The following is a 15,810-nucleotide window of genomic DNA, read 5'->3' as shown; positions in this document are numbered from 1 at the left end:
AATGCAGATGGGAGGGGCAGGAGGCAGAGAGCACTGTAGTGTGCAGACAAGAGAAGCTATTCATGAGAAGAATCCAACCATAGTCAGAAGATTTACGGTCGTATCCAGGGGCAACCAAAATTGTAAACACCAGGACTGATAGGTTGGAATTATATCTGGGAAATGCTGTATTTTAATATAAGTGAATTAGAGAATGTATTACTATGTTATCCTGAGTATATTCAATATTAAAGAATCTTTTCTCCGTGGGAATATCCCTTTAAAGGAAACCTACCACTTGTAGTGGCAGGTTTCTGATGGAAATACCGGGCTCAGGGTGAGCTGGTGCCGAAGCTTATTTTTGTTAGTGTTTTAAACTTTCTAGCCGGCACAGGGAGGTACGCGCTCGGCGCTTACCATGCGCGCGGCTACATAGGAAGTGAAGGAGAGCCGCGCGCATGGTAAGCGCCCAGCGAGTACCTCCCTGCGCCGGCTATAAAGTTTAAAAAGTGTTTTAAACCGCGATACCGCGGTTTAAAACACTAACAAAAATAAGCTCCGGCACCAGCTCACCCTGAGCTGGTACCCGGTATTTCCATCAGAAACCTGCCACTACAAGTGGTAGGTTTCCTTTAATTGAGTTGAATAAGCAATGTTGACAACATCAAGTAAAAATCTGTTTTTGTTAATTTTTGCTCTCTTAAAAAGAAATATATTATGAAATGCATATCTGGGTCTTCAGACCTGTTTGATATATATTACGGGAAAAACAGTGACCTGTAAAGAGCATAAAGCCAAAATACAGTAAGGAGAATCTAAGGCCTTTTGCACACTTGTGCATGAAGAACTGACATTTTTGCTTGTGATTGTTGGTCCATTTTCGCTAGAAGATATTAGCATTTTTGCATATTTCACGCACGTGTTTGCATTTTCGATGCAGCAGAATATTATTTTTATTAGTACAGCATTTTTAATTCCATGGCATTAAACATTCAATAATGGGTTCAGTTTCATAAAAATGAGTACAAATAACTTGAAAATACACAAAACTAGCCTGAATCGGCAAAAGTGTAAGGAGGACCCTTCCCAGAAGGCCTCACCATCCCTAGATTTGTGTCATGGCTGACCTTTGTATTCCAGGAAATGATCATGTGCATGGACTTACAGACTTCGCAGTTCTCATCTTCCTGTTTACAGGACTGGGATCTGTGTGCAGTAATACACAACAGGCTTTGTTCCTTCCAGGATCATTTTACATACGACTTGTAGCTAATAAATCTTGTATATGAGACGTGGGGGAGAATTCATCCATTTCTATGAGATGGCAAGAAAACAGACTGATGGAGAATTTGCCGTCACATTTGCAATGTGGAGACTTATAGCCAAAATTTTATTTCTCTAACTGTATGAAGAGTAAGAGGGAAAAGACGGCGTATTTAACAAATTGCTGCTCATTTTTTAGCCCTTGACCCTGGGGGGCAGCTATTTAGTAAAAGTCAATATGGCCCATGCATTTTATGGGAATGCATTGCTTAAATGACCGCCCCTGTCTCAAGTGACTCCTTATACTAAATACATATATTGATTTGGTTGATGAGATGACATGGCTTCATGAAATTCGCTTTCTGTTATTACAATATCCGAATCAGTCGGATTGTCCACCAATTTGTGTCGCATGGAAGCCACCGCAGCTGCGCCAAAATCCGATCTCTTGCGATACAATCCGCCCCGCAATCCACAAAAATGACGGAAAGTCCAACAAAAGTGCGCGCACGGACTCTTAGTAAATAACCCCCATTGTTCTATATCTGCAAAAAGCTTTCACTTTTGGAGGCATATACCACTTCCTGCATGGACTAAACATTGGTTATCATCCACACCATACTCGGGGGGGGGGGGGGGGATTGATGTTTTTTTTTAATGTTTGGAAAAAAAAATGGAAACTGCATAAAAATATCAGGAGAACAGGCCACACATTGCTTTCTGGGCTAATGGAGAACACACATAATTTCCAAAAATTCATAAAAATTGACCATAGCAAGTAATATGTACAGTTTACGGTATACAATCAGAATGGAAGTTTTACCCCCACATAGCAGAGGCTGCCACTAAGTTTACCCATCTGTTACATTACAGAACACACATGTCTTCCATGGCTGTTAACCTCTAATTTCCTAGTTTTGTATTTACTTGAAAATTCTTTCAGGTTTACTTAGTACTAATGCTAAGAATGCTTAATCCTAGTCCTCGGTGACCTTAAAAACCTGGATTTCCTGTTCTTCTAATCAGTACAAGTAAGTTATTAGCTGTTTAAAGTCTAACTTCATTATTTTTCTGTTGAAAAATGTGTGGGAAAGGAGAATTCCTCTAAGCAAAACATAAATACATATATATATATTAATTACTCTCTGACATGGGTTTCCCTTGCAGTAGTAGTAGTAGTAGTAGTAGTGTAATGCGATGGATAGACCCCTGCAGTTTCTATATTCTGTAGTGCCTTCTAGCTATGTGCGAAATGTGTTTGGGGAGAACCTGTAGTGCCTGTAAAAATTGAAGTAAGGAACAAACCTATTATTTCAGTGTAAATATATTTTTCACTGCAGTGTTCAGTATTATAGTAAGTAAGGTAGATATCCAAACTATTAAATTATACCGTGTTGATCCAGAGGAAGGCAAAAAATTCAGTTTGCCCAAAGTAGGGAAATATTCCCTTCCGACCCCTAATATGGCGGTCAGAATAACCCACTGGATCAACAGAAAAAGTTTTATACCAATAAGATGAGCTTCCCATCGGGGGGGGGGGGGGGGGCAATTTGTTTACATTATTGTGACCGTGCCCCTGTGTATGTGACGAGACCACAGCATAAATATACTGTAAGGAGGCTGATGCTATTGACATGGTCATGTGGGCGGCAAGATTAATAATTGTGTCTGATTCTGGATGATTATACTGGCGCAGTATAACGCCTCATGCACACGACCCTATGGTCTTTTCTGTTCTGTATATACGGATGTATTTTGGCTGTAAATACAAGATGTATTGTAACAGTATGGCAACATATGGCACCGTATCCGCGTATAATACGGTGGACTGGGGAATGATAAATGACTATTAGCTGACTGACATTATGCACCTCCCACTGGTTCTGGATACTGCATGTATATATGGCGGCATGCGGTGCACAGCCGTATGCAGCACCTATTTTGCCCGTATTTTAGATGTTCTCATTGACTTCTAAGGGCCATATGGAACGGAAAACGGTGAAAAATAGGACATGCTCTATATATTTATATGTCCTGCTCAGGGGTACGGTGGACAAAGCGGCCATGTACATGGCCATGTAATATGGCTGTATACACGGACATTTTGATACGGTTGTGTGCATGGGGCAACTCCTATTTTTCACCTCCTGTTAGTTGGTCTAGTTTGCTGCACCTCAATAATGAATTTTATGGCACGCAGGTTATTTGCCTCCTTTTAGACAGGACAAACCCCTTTTCAGAGGAGTCAAATAAACTGCCTAAAAATGGTCTAAAATCTTCAGTAAATGTGACGGTATTTCAGGTGCAATTGATACATCTCCCCTCAAGAAGAGACTGGTGAAAGAAGGACCCTCCATACATAGAGACCCTCTCAATAAGATAATTAAAAATACTAGATATGACAACTTCAATTTTTCCAAAAATTTCATTGAAAATTTTAAATAGATCTTAATTAGAAAACAAGGCTCCCAGAGCGAGGTATTCACACGTACAAACAAAAGCAGCAAATGTAGAGTTCCCGTGCCAGGTTTAGCTGCCCACAGTCATCAGGTACTGGCTTGGCACGCTGTTAACATTGCGTTAACACATGTGTTTTGTAATCTCAATGTTAACAGCTATGTAATCAGGCAAGTCTCCTCTTCTCAGCTGTTGTGATGCGTTTGAAAACGCATGCATTAACGCCATGTGTGAACGCACCCTGAGAAACCCTATGATTTTACATGAACAGGTGTAGATTTAGGGCTAATGGTCCCACGATCTGAACACTGCCGCTAATAACAATCAGAACAGCAGCCCCCGGTAATCAAGACAATTGTTCACATAATCTCTGAACAAGCAGCTCCAGCCGTCACAAGAATTCATTGTAGTGGAAATATTGACTCCGGCACTAAAAATAAATTGTCCGCTGCTGATGAATGGTGCTAATTCTGGGAAGGCCGCGCCAGTAGCAGCCGCTCAAGCCAGTCCTTGTTGTCAATGTATCCAGGGCTAAACATAGAAATAATTAAACCGCAGCTAAAGTTTCAGCAAGTATGTACTGGAGGATGTGGCCAAGACCTGCTAGGAAAAGGTTTTCTACTATATATATGCTACCTACACCCTGAATACTATGAAATATTTAGTAGAATGATGTATAATTTAGAGTTCTTTACCGCATTTAGATGTTTTGCTGAGGTAATGATTGGAGGTGCCTATGCACCAAGCCAAAGCTTAGATTTCGTATGACCCATCTGGCCATTGGGTGCACAGGGCCGCCACACCATCTGCCCACTGCCAGAGACTTGGCTAATGAATTGCATGATTCACAGCTGATGCCGGATTTTTAAATCTTAAGGTAGGAGCGCTTTCTAATGAGCTTATCAGCAGTAAATGAATTGCTCTAATTAGAGCCAAAATCTGACCTATATTCCCTTTATTCTAATCTGATTTAATTTTCCGATGTTTGTTTTTATTTTACTATATATTTTTGTATTTTCTATTTTCTGTGAGTCTTTATGGATCAGCCATCTTTTCAGAGTAATGTTTATTGCCCGTAACTACAAAAACCATTTCCTAGTGTTGTGTACAGATCCACCATGTGTTTTTTTTAATATTACAGAGGTGCTGCCACTCATTTATATGATTACAAGTGTTTCCTGAATTAAAGGGAACCTGTCACCAGCCCACACCATTGTAAACCACGAAAAGTACCTTATGGGGCTCATTGTGGGGGTCACGCTGCTCATTTCCGTCGGACTGTGCGCCTTTTTCGGCTATTATGCGGGTTGCACAGGTATTTAACAAGTGTCTGCGCTTTTAGGGGGTGTGCCACCGTACGATCCAACTGATTCGGACTGAGCAAGGGATTTAACTTTCAAATTGTGTCACAAGCGCTAGCCCTAACATGCACCACTAAAAAGATGGTGGACCTGAGCGGGGAAGCCGCACATGCAGGATATCGGGCACATGATCTTAGTGAATTGTGGCACAGTGCATTGGAGTCGGACAATGCACTTTCGGTGAAAGGACGGAGTAAGTAAATGTGCCCCTATATGTCAAGTTGCTGGCTAGGTCTTTATAACTTGCCAATGCTGTGTGCAGCCTGAAAATGCTCTTATATCCCGGTTTGGCAGGGGGATTGGGTTATCGTCACAGCAGTCAAGCAGGCACTCCCCATCGTGGCCACCTTCTTATCTCCATGTGCCCACAGCAGGCCCTGCCTCCTTGTCAACTACCGTGTGGCCAGTGTCTCAGAATCCCTGCACATCTGCAGTGTGCGAGTACGTCCAGAGCACAGGGCGGAGATGACCAGAGCTTCAATTATAAAATATACAGTTCCGACTTGCATACAAATTTAACTTAAGAACCTATCTTGTACAGGCAGTCCCCGGGTTACATACAAGATAGGGTCTGTAGGTTTGTTCTTAAGTTGAATTTGTATGCAAGTCGAGTGTACTGTATTTTCTGCCTGTATATGTGTATATTTAGTCCTTACTAGCCAAGAAGGCAGTAACATTTTTATCTTATTTTTTAGTGTTCTGTATGATCTGTATTTTATGTATGCCATATGATAATAACAAGTTAGTGCTCTCTTGCACAGGCCCACATTTATTAAAGCTCCTGCAACAGTTTTTTTTTTGTCTGACTTTGCACCTTCTTTTCAGTGCAAATTGCTTGCACATGTATTTAAGACACAATTGTGTTGCGGCTTCACTATACTCCACGTAAAACACAAAATTCTGTACCGAAAGGGGTGTACTGGTGCTGAGTTGGACCGTGCACCACATTAATAATGCAAAATCAGACAGAAATGTGTTGCACACCCTATGTTAAATATGCACCGAAAAAAAGCAGTGCAGGGGACGCAAGATTCATGAAGAACATGTTCCACAATTTCTGCATCTGGCGCCCTCTGCACATTGCACAGTTTGCACTGTTTTTGATAAATCTGGGCCATAATGTTTCTGACACATGCACTGAATAAAGTGCTTTCTATATTACGCCTCCATCATTAGGATCATACTTCTAATCTGCCTTGTGTAATACACAGGTTTTATCACAGTAAATTCCTTATATCCTGTATTAGACATAAATCTTCTTTGTCAACATCTATCGGTAAGCTTTACGTCGCATTCCAATAAAAAGTTTGTTTTCGCAGCTATAAATAGGGTGGCATTTATTTTTTTCGGCTTAGGCTCTATTTCCTGAGAGCAGAACATAATAAAACATGTAATTAAAGGCTGACAATCACAGGAAGAGCTATCCTGGGGAGCAGGCGGTAGGGAAAATCATACCAGAGAGCTGTGGCCAACCTATTTTGAACCCAGAGAGTGAGAGTTAGAATAAGTAAGAGGTGTGTAGAAAACAGAGGAGTTTATAAAATGATCCCTTCTGGACTCCTAGTATCCTAGAACTTAGAAGAAAGCAAAAGTGCGCTATCAGATATCATGGGTGGTTCATGGATGTTACAGGCGCCTTCCACAGGTCAGTATTTTCATAGTGAATAGTCATTTTTTACTAGCATCTTGGCTCGGACACAACATTGTGTGGAGATCATGTCCAGACTTGTGCACTTTTTAAAAACTTGTTGAGACACGTTCAGAGAAGAAAAGGGTTTTGCAGTGGTTAAAAAAAATTAGCAAAATCTGTATTTCAAAATAATATTAGTAAAAATGGCATTCATGGGTAACTTTTGTTCGCTATTGGAGGTAAAGTCAAGTGAAAATGGCAGCCAGATGCAGTGTTTAGTGCACATGTGGTTACACAGTTTCAAAACCCAAAGATGTATCAAGCAAGAACTAAAATGTATTTCTCATACTTCACCTCCACCTCTTTCTTGGTCCAACTCCCCCAGCTATGGACTGCTATGAGCTGCCAGTCTGTCTTGGGAGACCAAGACGGATTTGAAAGAAATTTCAGTGTATGTCAGTTTACAAGGGATAGCAGGGATAACAAGGCATAGTTGCCAGCCTGTCTCTGAGACCAAGACGGAGTTAGAATAAATTTTCGTGTATGTCATTTTTAAAGGGATAGCTGTGAGTCTGTCTTGGGAGACAGAGACGGATTTAGCAGAAATTGCAGTATATTTCAGTTTACAAGGGGTAGTAGCAAAGAGTAATTCTTATTCACTTGTAGTATTGATTAATGCAAAGTTTGTTGGAATGATAGTGACCATAAAGTCAATAAAGCAGAAGCTATACTGTATATGATGAGTGTTACCCTTTTTCTGTGTGGAAAATGTGATGTGAATGTGATGAGTGAGTGAAAGCTGGAGGTCAAGGCCTTTGCAGGGGGCAGGCCCGCGCCTCTCTGTAATACTTTTATGGAAGGGACAACAATGGACACTTTCTTTTTGGAATGATTCACAGATGAATTAAAGCTTGGTCATAAAGTCTATTTTCTGATAAATGCGATTTCCTCATATAATGTCTTATTTTCTCGTTACTTGTCCTTCTCATGATCCTGGTGATACTTAATAACATCATCTTTTTAACCACTTGTCTGTATTGTTACCATCTTAGATGTGTCGGCGTATGTTTCTGGAACGCTCCTTCTTTACAAGATATTTTCATGAAAGACAATAGTTATATGACGATACTATTATATAAGGCTTCATGAACTTGTGCACATCGCGGGCCACAAACAACGGACCTATGTGTCATCGGTGTGTGGGGTCAGATCACATGCTGCCGAGCCACACACACACACATGGGCATGGGTATGACCTACTCTTGAGTTTTGGGGCTTGTACAGTGGGCTCATATTTGGGGGAGGAAAAATCGCAGCATCTTAAGTGTGCATAAGGCCTTACCAGGACTTTTTTACAGAGAGCCACTTTTTGGATTAGGCTTGATTTGGATTATGAAACCACGATGGCAGTGCCAGATACTTGACATGATGGACACTTTATCTTACTATTGGGTCTGTTAGGCTTCTGTCATTGTGTCTATTGCTATTCTGTTTCGCCCCTCAAATCTGATTTGACTGCCAGACGAGAAATCTAATAGTCTGAACCCTGCATAAAATGTTGCTACAACTGATCTAGATGTCTATTTGTTGTGATGTAACCTGGATTATGGACCACTTTCATCCATGAGTGTAGCCCCTTCCCCCTTCTCTCTCGTTGTCTGTGGTATTAGCAGAAATTTATCATTACAAAAGCTTGATTGTCGCCCTTAAACCTTCGCTGCATTTATCAGGCTACTATTTCCTGTTGTCCACATTCGGGTGGTTCCACCCTGCTCAGCCTCTGCCAGGCAATTGTGTGAGAATTGAGTTGGGAACAGTACAAGAATCCCATTGTTGTCATAATCTGACAGCGGATACACAAAGCCCCAAGTGTGAAGGACTCGTTCAGAGCTGTTCTGACATTTAAAAAAGAAAAATTTCTCCGTACTGATTTTGCCAGTTACATGAACATCAGTCCCCTGTGTTTTTAAATAGAACGGAGCATCATCATTATCTAAGCTATGTAAACTTTATCTTAAAGGAAATCAAGCATGGATAAATCAGAGACACTTACTCATAGATCCAGGCATCGTGACTGCGGTAATCTTCTTACATTTGTTATCCATGGTGTCCTGTCTTCTAAAATCATATCTCAAAATTATGCTAATGAGTCAGAAGGGCTCTGGGAGTGTAACCGGAGCCCATAGGTGCTGTAGTTTGACAGCTGTTATATTGACTTTTCTTATCACTTCCCCCTCTCTCTGTTTGCTTTAATCTCATACCGGTGAAGGTGGGAGAAGTGCTTCTGAAAAGTATACTAGCCTGTGAAGCTACTGCACTGAAGGGCTCTGGTAATGCCCAACAGAGTCCTTCAGGCTCATCAGCATAATTTGATTTTAGAAGGAAGGAGGCCATGGATAACAAATATAAGAAGATTACCCCAGTCACAGTGCCTGGACCTATGACCTAAGTGCCACTGGTTTATCATAATTCATTTTGATGATAGATTTCCTTTAAAGGTGTTGATGTTGGCTTGTTGCTGGGATCAAACCTACTGGATCTCTAGCAATTACTGAGGTCTTGTAAGTGAAGCACCCAGTGTGAATAGAGTAGTGGTGTGCGTGCCTGACCAGCGATATGCCAGAACAGTGATATGCTACATCTAGGGCTCTATGGGACCTTAGTTCTTCTGATGGCAGAGGGTCCTAGTGGGTGAGCCGTACACTTGGTGAGAAAGCATTGCTCAGAAGATACAGCTGTTCTCTACAATTAAAACTCATACAGGTACCAAATACAGTAGTTAAAGCCATGCTCAATTTCTGCATAAGCTATTTAATTAAAATTTGATTATTTTTCTCTTTACGTCCATGAATTTACATGTATTTATTTGTTTCATTTTGGTGCAGGTGGCAACCTATTCCTGGAACCAAGGCGGCCATGCTGGTGAAAGTGAACAGCCTGAGACATATTCCAGCATCTCCCACCTGTACGCCTCTTCAAAGTTGCAATCCAAAGAATTCTTTAGGCAGAGCTGCTGGTTATGCTCATGTCCAGTCCGCCTCTGTGCAAGCAAAACCTGGAGTTGATCCAAAACAATCGATGCAAGTAAAGAAAACCGACAATGGAGGATTCTGTCTTGTCTTAACTAACGGAGCCACTTGTCATACTCCTCAGAGGACTCCCACAGGAACACTGCAGCCTTCCTCCCCCAGGTATGGCTCCCCACCACCTATATATGATGAGCCCTCTTTAGATTCACCAATTTATGATGAGCCTCCTGCAGAGATGGACTTTGAGAACATGACTGTACGATCCATTTCACCGCCTGTATCACCAACAAATAGTCTCCAGAGCCATTCCCAGACCCCAAAACTTCTGCCCTATCCAAGTCATCCTAGTAAACACAAGAGAAACCCATCTGCTACAGAATACAGCCCAGCAGGCAGGGAATATATTAAGCACATGGTCAACGTTGACCAGTCTTCTAAACAGACTATTTCTCCCACTGGATCTCTCGATGCCCCTCCGAAGCATCAGCCGGGTCCATTGGCCTTAAAAGACAGTTTTAAGCAATCTTGGAGAGTCTTGGAAGCTAATGTCCTTAAGAACATGGAGGCTCACCATAACAGACAGAATAGTCTTCCTCAGGATTACCCCACCGTGGTAAGTCAACAGGACTCTGGTTATTCCACAGGCCCCTCTCCTAGCTTGAGAAAGCGGAAAGGAAGAAGACAAGGAACGGCTCAAATAAGACCTGGCTCAGTGGGCAGCAGCAGTGAACTCAATGCACTAAACGAAAAATTAATTGCGGAGATGAGGACAGTAGTTTGCAGGACACCTGCAGTAAGGGGCAGCAAGACTAGTTTGGACACAGACATGATAGAAAACATTGCTCCGGACAATAACAAGGTGCGGTTTCAGATGGACTCCCTAAAAAACTGTGTGGGGAGAGGGTCAAGAGATGACCTCACATCAAGCAGTAGGTCTCTGTACAGACCTGGACCCGAGGTGAGAGATTGTAAAGGAGAGGTAATTGCCCAACCGGAAGTGGTACGACAGAAACGGACCTACGAGAAGATGGACTTCATGGAGAGAAAAGTCACAAGCCAGATAAGTTTGCTCTCAACAGAATCAACAAGGACGGCATCACAGGTAAGATATATATGTCTTATACCATATTATCCTCAAGAGATAACACTGGGGTGATAGAAAATGTGAATTGACTGGCCATATTTCTAGCTGTCGTCTGATAGGTTCCCTTTAAGGTAAAGTACTGTCATCGGGAGCCCTTTTTCTGTTCCCATAGAGAATAGTGTGCACATTGCCAAATTGTTTAGATAATAAAACGGGCTTTTTCCGCTAAAAAAGAAACGTCAGATAAAAGTTTACCTTTCTCTCTGCAGAGCAGTGTCCCATGGGAGTGGCCAGTGAAGAGTGGTCCCCCTGCCCCTCCCACAGGAAACCGCTCCATTTTTATTTGAAATAGACGCATGATGGAGCGGTTTCCCGAGTTGGGGGGGAACCGCTTCTCACTGACCACTCCCATGGGACACTGCTCTGCAGATAGGAAGGTAAACTTTCATCTAACTTTTCTTTTTAATTGGAAAAAGGCTAGTTTTATTATAAAAACTTTATGGGGACATGGGGGAGAAAAAGGGCTCCTGAGGACGGGTTCCCTTTAAATAGTCCAATCCCTTAAACCTGAATATTGGTTTGTCCAAATGTTCCAGCTAATTTCCTAGTGAAACAAAAGAATGGGGCATGATTTTTAAAGTGCAGGTTGTGACATGGAAATATACAAAGATCTAAACTGTTTAACATAAAAACGTGTTTGTCTGGTGTGCCAATCCCTTTAAAGGGAATAGATTGCCTTATTGACTTATTAAAACAAGATCTGCAAATGTATCACAGTTCTTGAATTGTGGCAGCGCTATGGTCCTGGTCAGGTGTAGTGTGGAACCCACTTTAGAGTGTTTTCTGTGCAGATAAGAGGTGTAAAGAACCTGAGAGCTCACCTATTGTCAGTACTGGAGGCAATGATGGGGCTTTTGTATAGAAGTGTTTTCTTCTATTGTTTTCCCTGTCTATCATGTTAATAAGGTGATTGTTGCACAGAAAACACTAGAGGCAATTTGTCACCATTTCAGTTTAGATTCATTGGAGGAATTGTATAATTCGCCAGCACTTTGTATGTTGGCGTATAATATCCCCAACCCTTGTGATGTATCCGGCGGCTGATTACGCTGGTGTACAATCCTACACAAGGCCCAGGCTTGAACGGTCACATGAACTGGAGTACAAATCCCCATATATCTCCTCCATTGTAACCACATAACAAAATACCACAAATAACTTTTTTCTATTCTGCTTTGACTCTTATTATAGATTTTAGATTTCTTTTCAGCCATTATTATGAGGGGCTGTCATCTTTCCTGAGCTATAGCTATAGCAAGCTTGATAGAGGTTGATTTCACAGCTGAAACGTTGCTGGAGGTGGAATAAACATCACATTATTGTGGAGGGCCGCAGTTTCCTTGGATTATAGCACAATTTTGTGATATGCTTTAGAGCAAGCTCATAGGTAGCAATAGTCTGGAGCATCTCATTGAGGTCTATGGAGGGGCCTCTGTGCAGATTGGAGGAGATAAGCGGTGACCTCACCTATTGTCAGCAGTGATAGTGTTTTCTATAGAGGTGCTATGTCCTATTGTCATGCTATGTCTGTGATGTAAATGAGCGACTACTGAACATAAAACCCCTCTAGCTTTGTGTAGGGTCAGTCTATTACAAAGTCTGTTGACCAGGATGAGCATTGCAGGATAGAAAGGTAGCAACATGGAAAAGAGAAACCTGCTCAACATCAAAACTTGGTTAAAGACCGGGTCATTTTCTGGTGACCCCTTCCCTTTACACCCAGGTGGATCTGTGTGCAGTAGGGTAAGTGATCTCCCACATCCCTGGCCGTGCTTTGCATACTGTCTGCAGTAGTGTAGGTGTCTTCTGGGGAGACGAGCGGTCTCGGGTTTTGTAGTAGCTGAACTTGTTCCATGAGGCCTTTGTTTTTCGCCTCAGGTGTGAACATTAACTTTTCCACTGCTGGAGGGGCATGCCAAATATTTTCCGGTGAAACACGACAGGTTATCACAGTTCCTGTTATGGTCATTGTCTGATTTGTCTCTACAAGTCGAACCTGTTACGGGGGCCTGGCCTATAGCTGGAGACGAAATATGTTATGTGTATTTAGGACTGTATCTAGGACGCTAGATATGATAGATTCATGTACACACTCCATAAAGGTCAAGGCAATTGCTTTGGCTCCTGGATATGAATAAATGTGATTCTGTTCACTGACAGCAAGCAGAAATCTTTAAAGAAAAAAAATGGCCATCAATAAAAACTGACAATGTATTAGTACATTACATAACTTTTCCTCATTTTCTGACTATGTTTATATTCTGCCAGAAATGTCTTGTAACTAGCACAATGATAAATGCGGCTTTTGTGCGCTGCCAGATGTGATAACATGGAGTTCACAGCCGCGACCTTCCACACGTTTCGTCATTCTCCGAATTTTGTCCAGCACTTCCTGTGCGGCTTCCTGTCCGGCCTGGTGTACATCATATACATTATGTATACATCTTGTTTCTACATAGTAATCTGAAGATGCCATATACCATCTGGTGGCTGACTCTCCCGTCATGTCACTTGGGCTGATAAAAGGAATCCTGTATTAAGATTTGTTTAGACAGCCCCAGAATATACTACAGATGTTGTACAAGACACTATCTTTATTGAAAAATAAAACTCTGACTACTGAGATTCACAGAAGTTTATCACTTCCTGTCCCGTAGTGATCACTTTTCAGCAGTCACCTTCTTATCATGACAGACAGGATTACAATGAAGGGTAACTCCTCTATTATAAAGCTGTAGACAAACGGCATAGAAGCTGCCACTGAGAATAGCTGATAGTCACAGCTCACTACCTAACCCTTCCTGCTCAGTGACCTTTGCACAGGTCATAGAGCATGCCCATGACACTCTCCTATGGGAGTCAGTAGGTTAATTAAGAAGTTTCCTATGTCTAAGCCTTCATGAAGAGGAATGTGTTCTTCCTCAGGACACAAACAATGGGACAGTGGTTTGTTGTTTGTGGCCAGTGTGTCGCTGCTGTGTTAGGTCCACTCCCGCACCAATGATAGTTGTAATAATACTGCCCAAGCCACAAACATGGGCAATAGTAGGAGCTGCTCTAAGTATTGCAGCTCAGGGTGTCAACTCATAAATGGGGCCTTGGAGATCAAGCACTTTTGTATGAGCCCGTATGTCCGTGTGCTTGAGAACCTTTTCTTATTAATGAGTCTTATAACTTCCATTACACTGTACTCTGTACTTCTATATATAAAGTGGTCAGGATATTAAAGGAAATCTACCATCAAAATCCATCACGATAAACCAGGGCCACTTACTCATAGATCCAGGCATTGTGATAATCTTCTTATATTTGTTATTCATGGCAACCTTCTTAAAATGATGCTAATGAGCCAGAAGGACTCTGGGGGCAATACCAAAGCCCCCCTCCTGTGCTGCCTCTTGACAGGCTGTTACACTCTCTCCACCTTTGACCCTTCAGAATTTCACCCCTACCTCTGCCTCACTGCAGCAGAGGAAGTTTCAGCACATAGAGGGAGGGGGGTGTGCTCCTGCACAGCCTGTGAATCTCCAGCACATGGGGGCTCTGGTAACATGCCCCAAGTTCATTAGCATAATTATTAAAGTTGATATTAGAAGGAAGGAGACCATAGATGACCTGGATCTATGAGTAAATTTCCCTGGTTTATCATGATGGATTTTGATGGTGGATTTCCATTAATGGACGTCTGAGCAGCCTCTTCATTGCTTTCCTCTGTCTGTCTACAAGCACCACGTACACTTGATCCCGGCTGTGCATGTTATTACAGCTTCATCCCGTACAAGTGATGGGGAAGCTGCAATACCCTGCACTGCTGCTACAAGGTGGATGCCTGGGAAGGAAACCTTGAAGACGTAAAAATGTTTGCACAATTGCTGAGGTTTCTTTACACACCTTGGTAACAAGTTCTGGACCGCCACTTACCTAATATTGATGGACTATCCTCTTAAAAACCATCCCCGCTTTGTACATGGGTGAAGCCTAGTTTATACTGTTGTTTGGATGTGTTTTTATTTTGCGATAACACTTGCTTGTAGTAAAGGTGTGCGCTGCTGAATTATTCACTTCAATCTGTTCCATGTCGGCAGCTGAAGATACGTCCTCTATTTCTGGAGTTTTGTACAACATCAACACTTTGTAGTTTTATTTCTGTTCCCCGTTTATCTTGTTCTTTTCTTGATGGATTTTCTTATATTAGTTGATCAAACTTGTGTTCATAAGATAAAAGCTCGCAGGACAGTGTCTAAAAGTAACTTCTTCTCTTTGCAGAGTGGAACCCTGGAGGGAAATCCTACATGTGAAGGGCGAGGGCAGACAACTTTTGGACCTGGGTATCAGTTTCCATATACTACTCTGAAGAAACCACTTTCCCAAACCAGCATGGCGGACTGGGCTTCAAAGAACCTCAACATGCACACACAGGGGATCTTCCGCAGGAGGATCTCCATCTCTAATATGCTCTCCTGGAATGGCGGCTCCATCAAAAAGCCCATGTTAATCACTAGTAATCGGGTCATCAAGAAAGAAGCTTGTGAAATGTTCAAGCTGGTTCAGATCTACATGGGTGACCGCCAGGGCCGCACAGACAGGAACCAAGTGGCTTTAGTTTTGGTGACTAAATGTTGGACGGTGCAAGGTTTGCGGGATGAACTATACATGCAGCTGGTGCGACAGACCACAAACAACATGACTTACAGAAGTCTCTCTTTAGGATGGGAACTTATCGCCATTAGTTTGGGGTTTTTCTCACCATCACCAAAGTTTCAGTCATACTTGGAAGGTTACATCTACAGGCACCTGGAAGAAGCCAGTGATCAAAACAGTAAGTGTTACCTTATATGTAATATCGCTCTGGTTTTCTCTGGATCTAGAAGGTGATATCATATGGAATATGCACTAAACGTAGGGAGGAATGTGACCATAAATTATATCTATGATATATACTGATGC

At 42.0% G+C, this 15,810-nt stretch overlaps 1 protein-coding gene across 5 annotated transcripts in view; it reads left to right on the top strand.

Annotated features, from left to right (window-relative positions):
• The window catches only part of LOC140064712 (rho GTPase-activating protein 39-like), a 109,930-nt gene that overhangs the window by 74,316 nt on the left and 19,804 nt on the right, over positions 1 to 15,810 (top strand). For 4 of the 5 annotated variants that reach the window (XM_072111872.1, XM_072111870.1, XM_072111871.1 and 1 more), the window contains 2 exons: positions 9,576 to 10,821; positions 15,130 to 15,682. In XM_072111872.1, coding sequence (XP_071967973.1) covers positions 9,576 to 10,821; positions 15,130 to 15,682 — 1,799 coding nt within the window. Of the gene's footprint in view, positions 1 to 6,582; positions 6,706 to 9,575; positions 10,822 to 15,129; positions 15,683 to 15,810 lie in introns of those variants that run through there. The other variant, XM_072111873.1, reaches the window with a different exon arrangement.

Source organism: Engystomops pustulosus, chromosome 6 (assembly GCF_040894005.1).
Source record: "Engystomops pustulosus chromosome 6, aEngPut4.maternal, whole genome shotgun sequence".
Lineage (NCBI taxonomy): Eukaryota > Metazoa > Chordata > Amphibia > Anura > Leptodactylidae > Engystomops > Engystomops pustulosus.
This window is presented reverse-complemented; position numbering and strand designations above follow the sequence as displayed.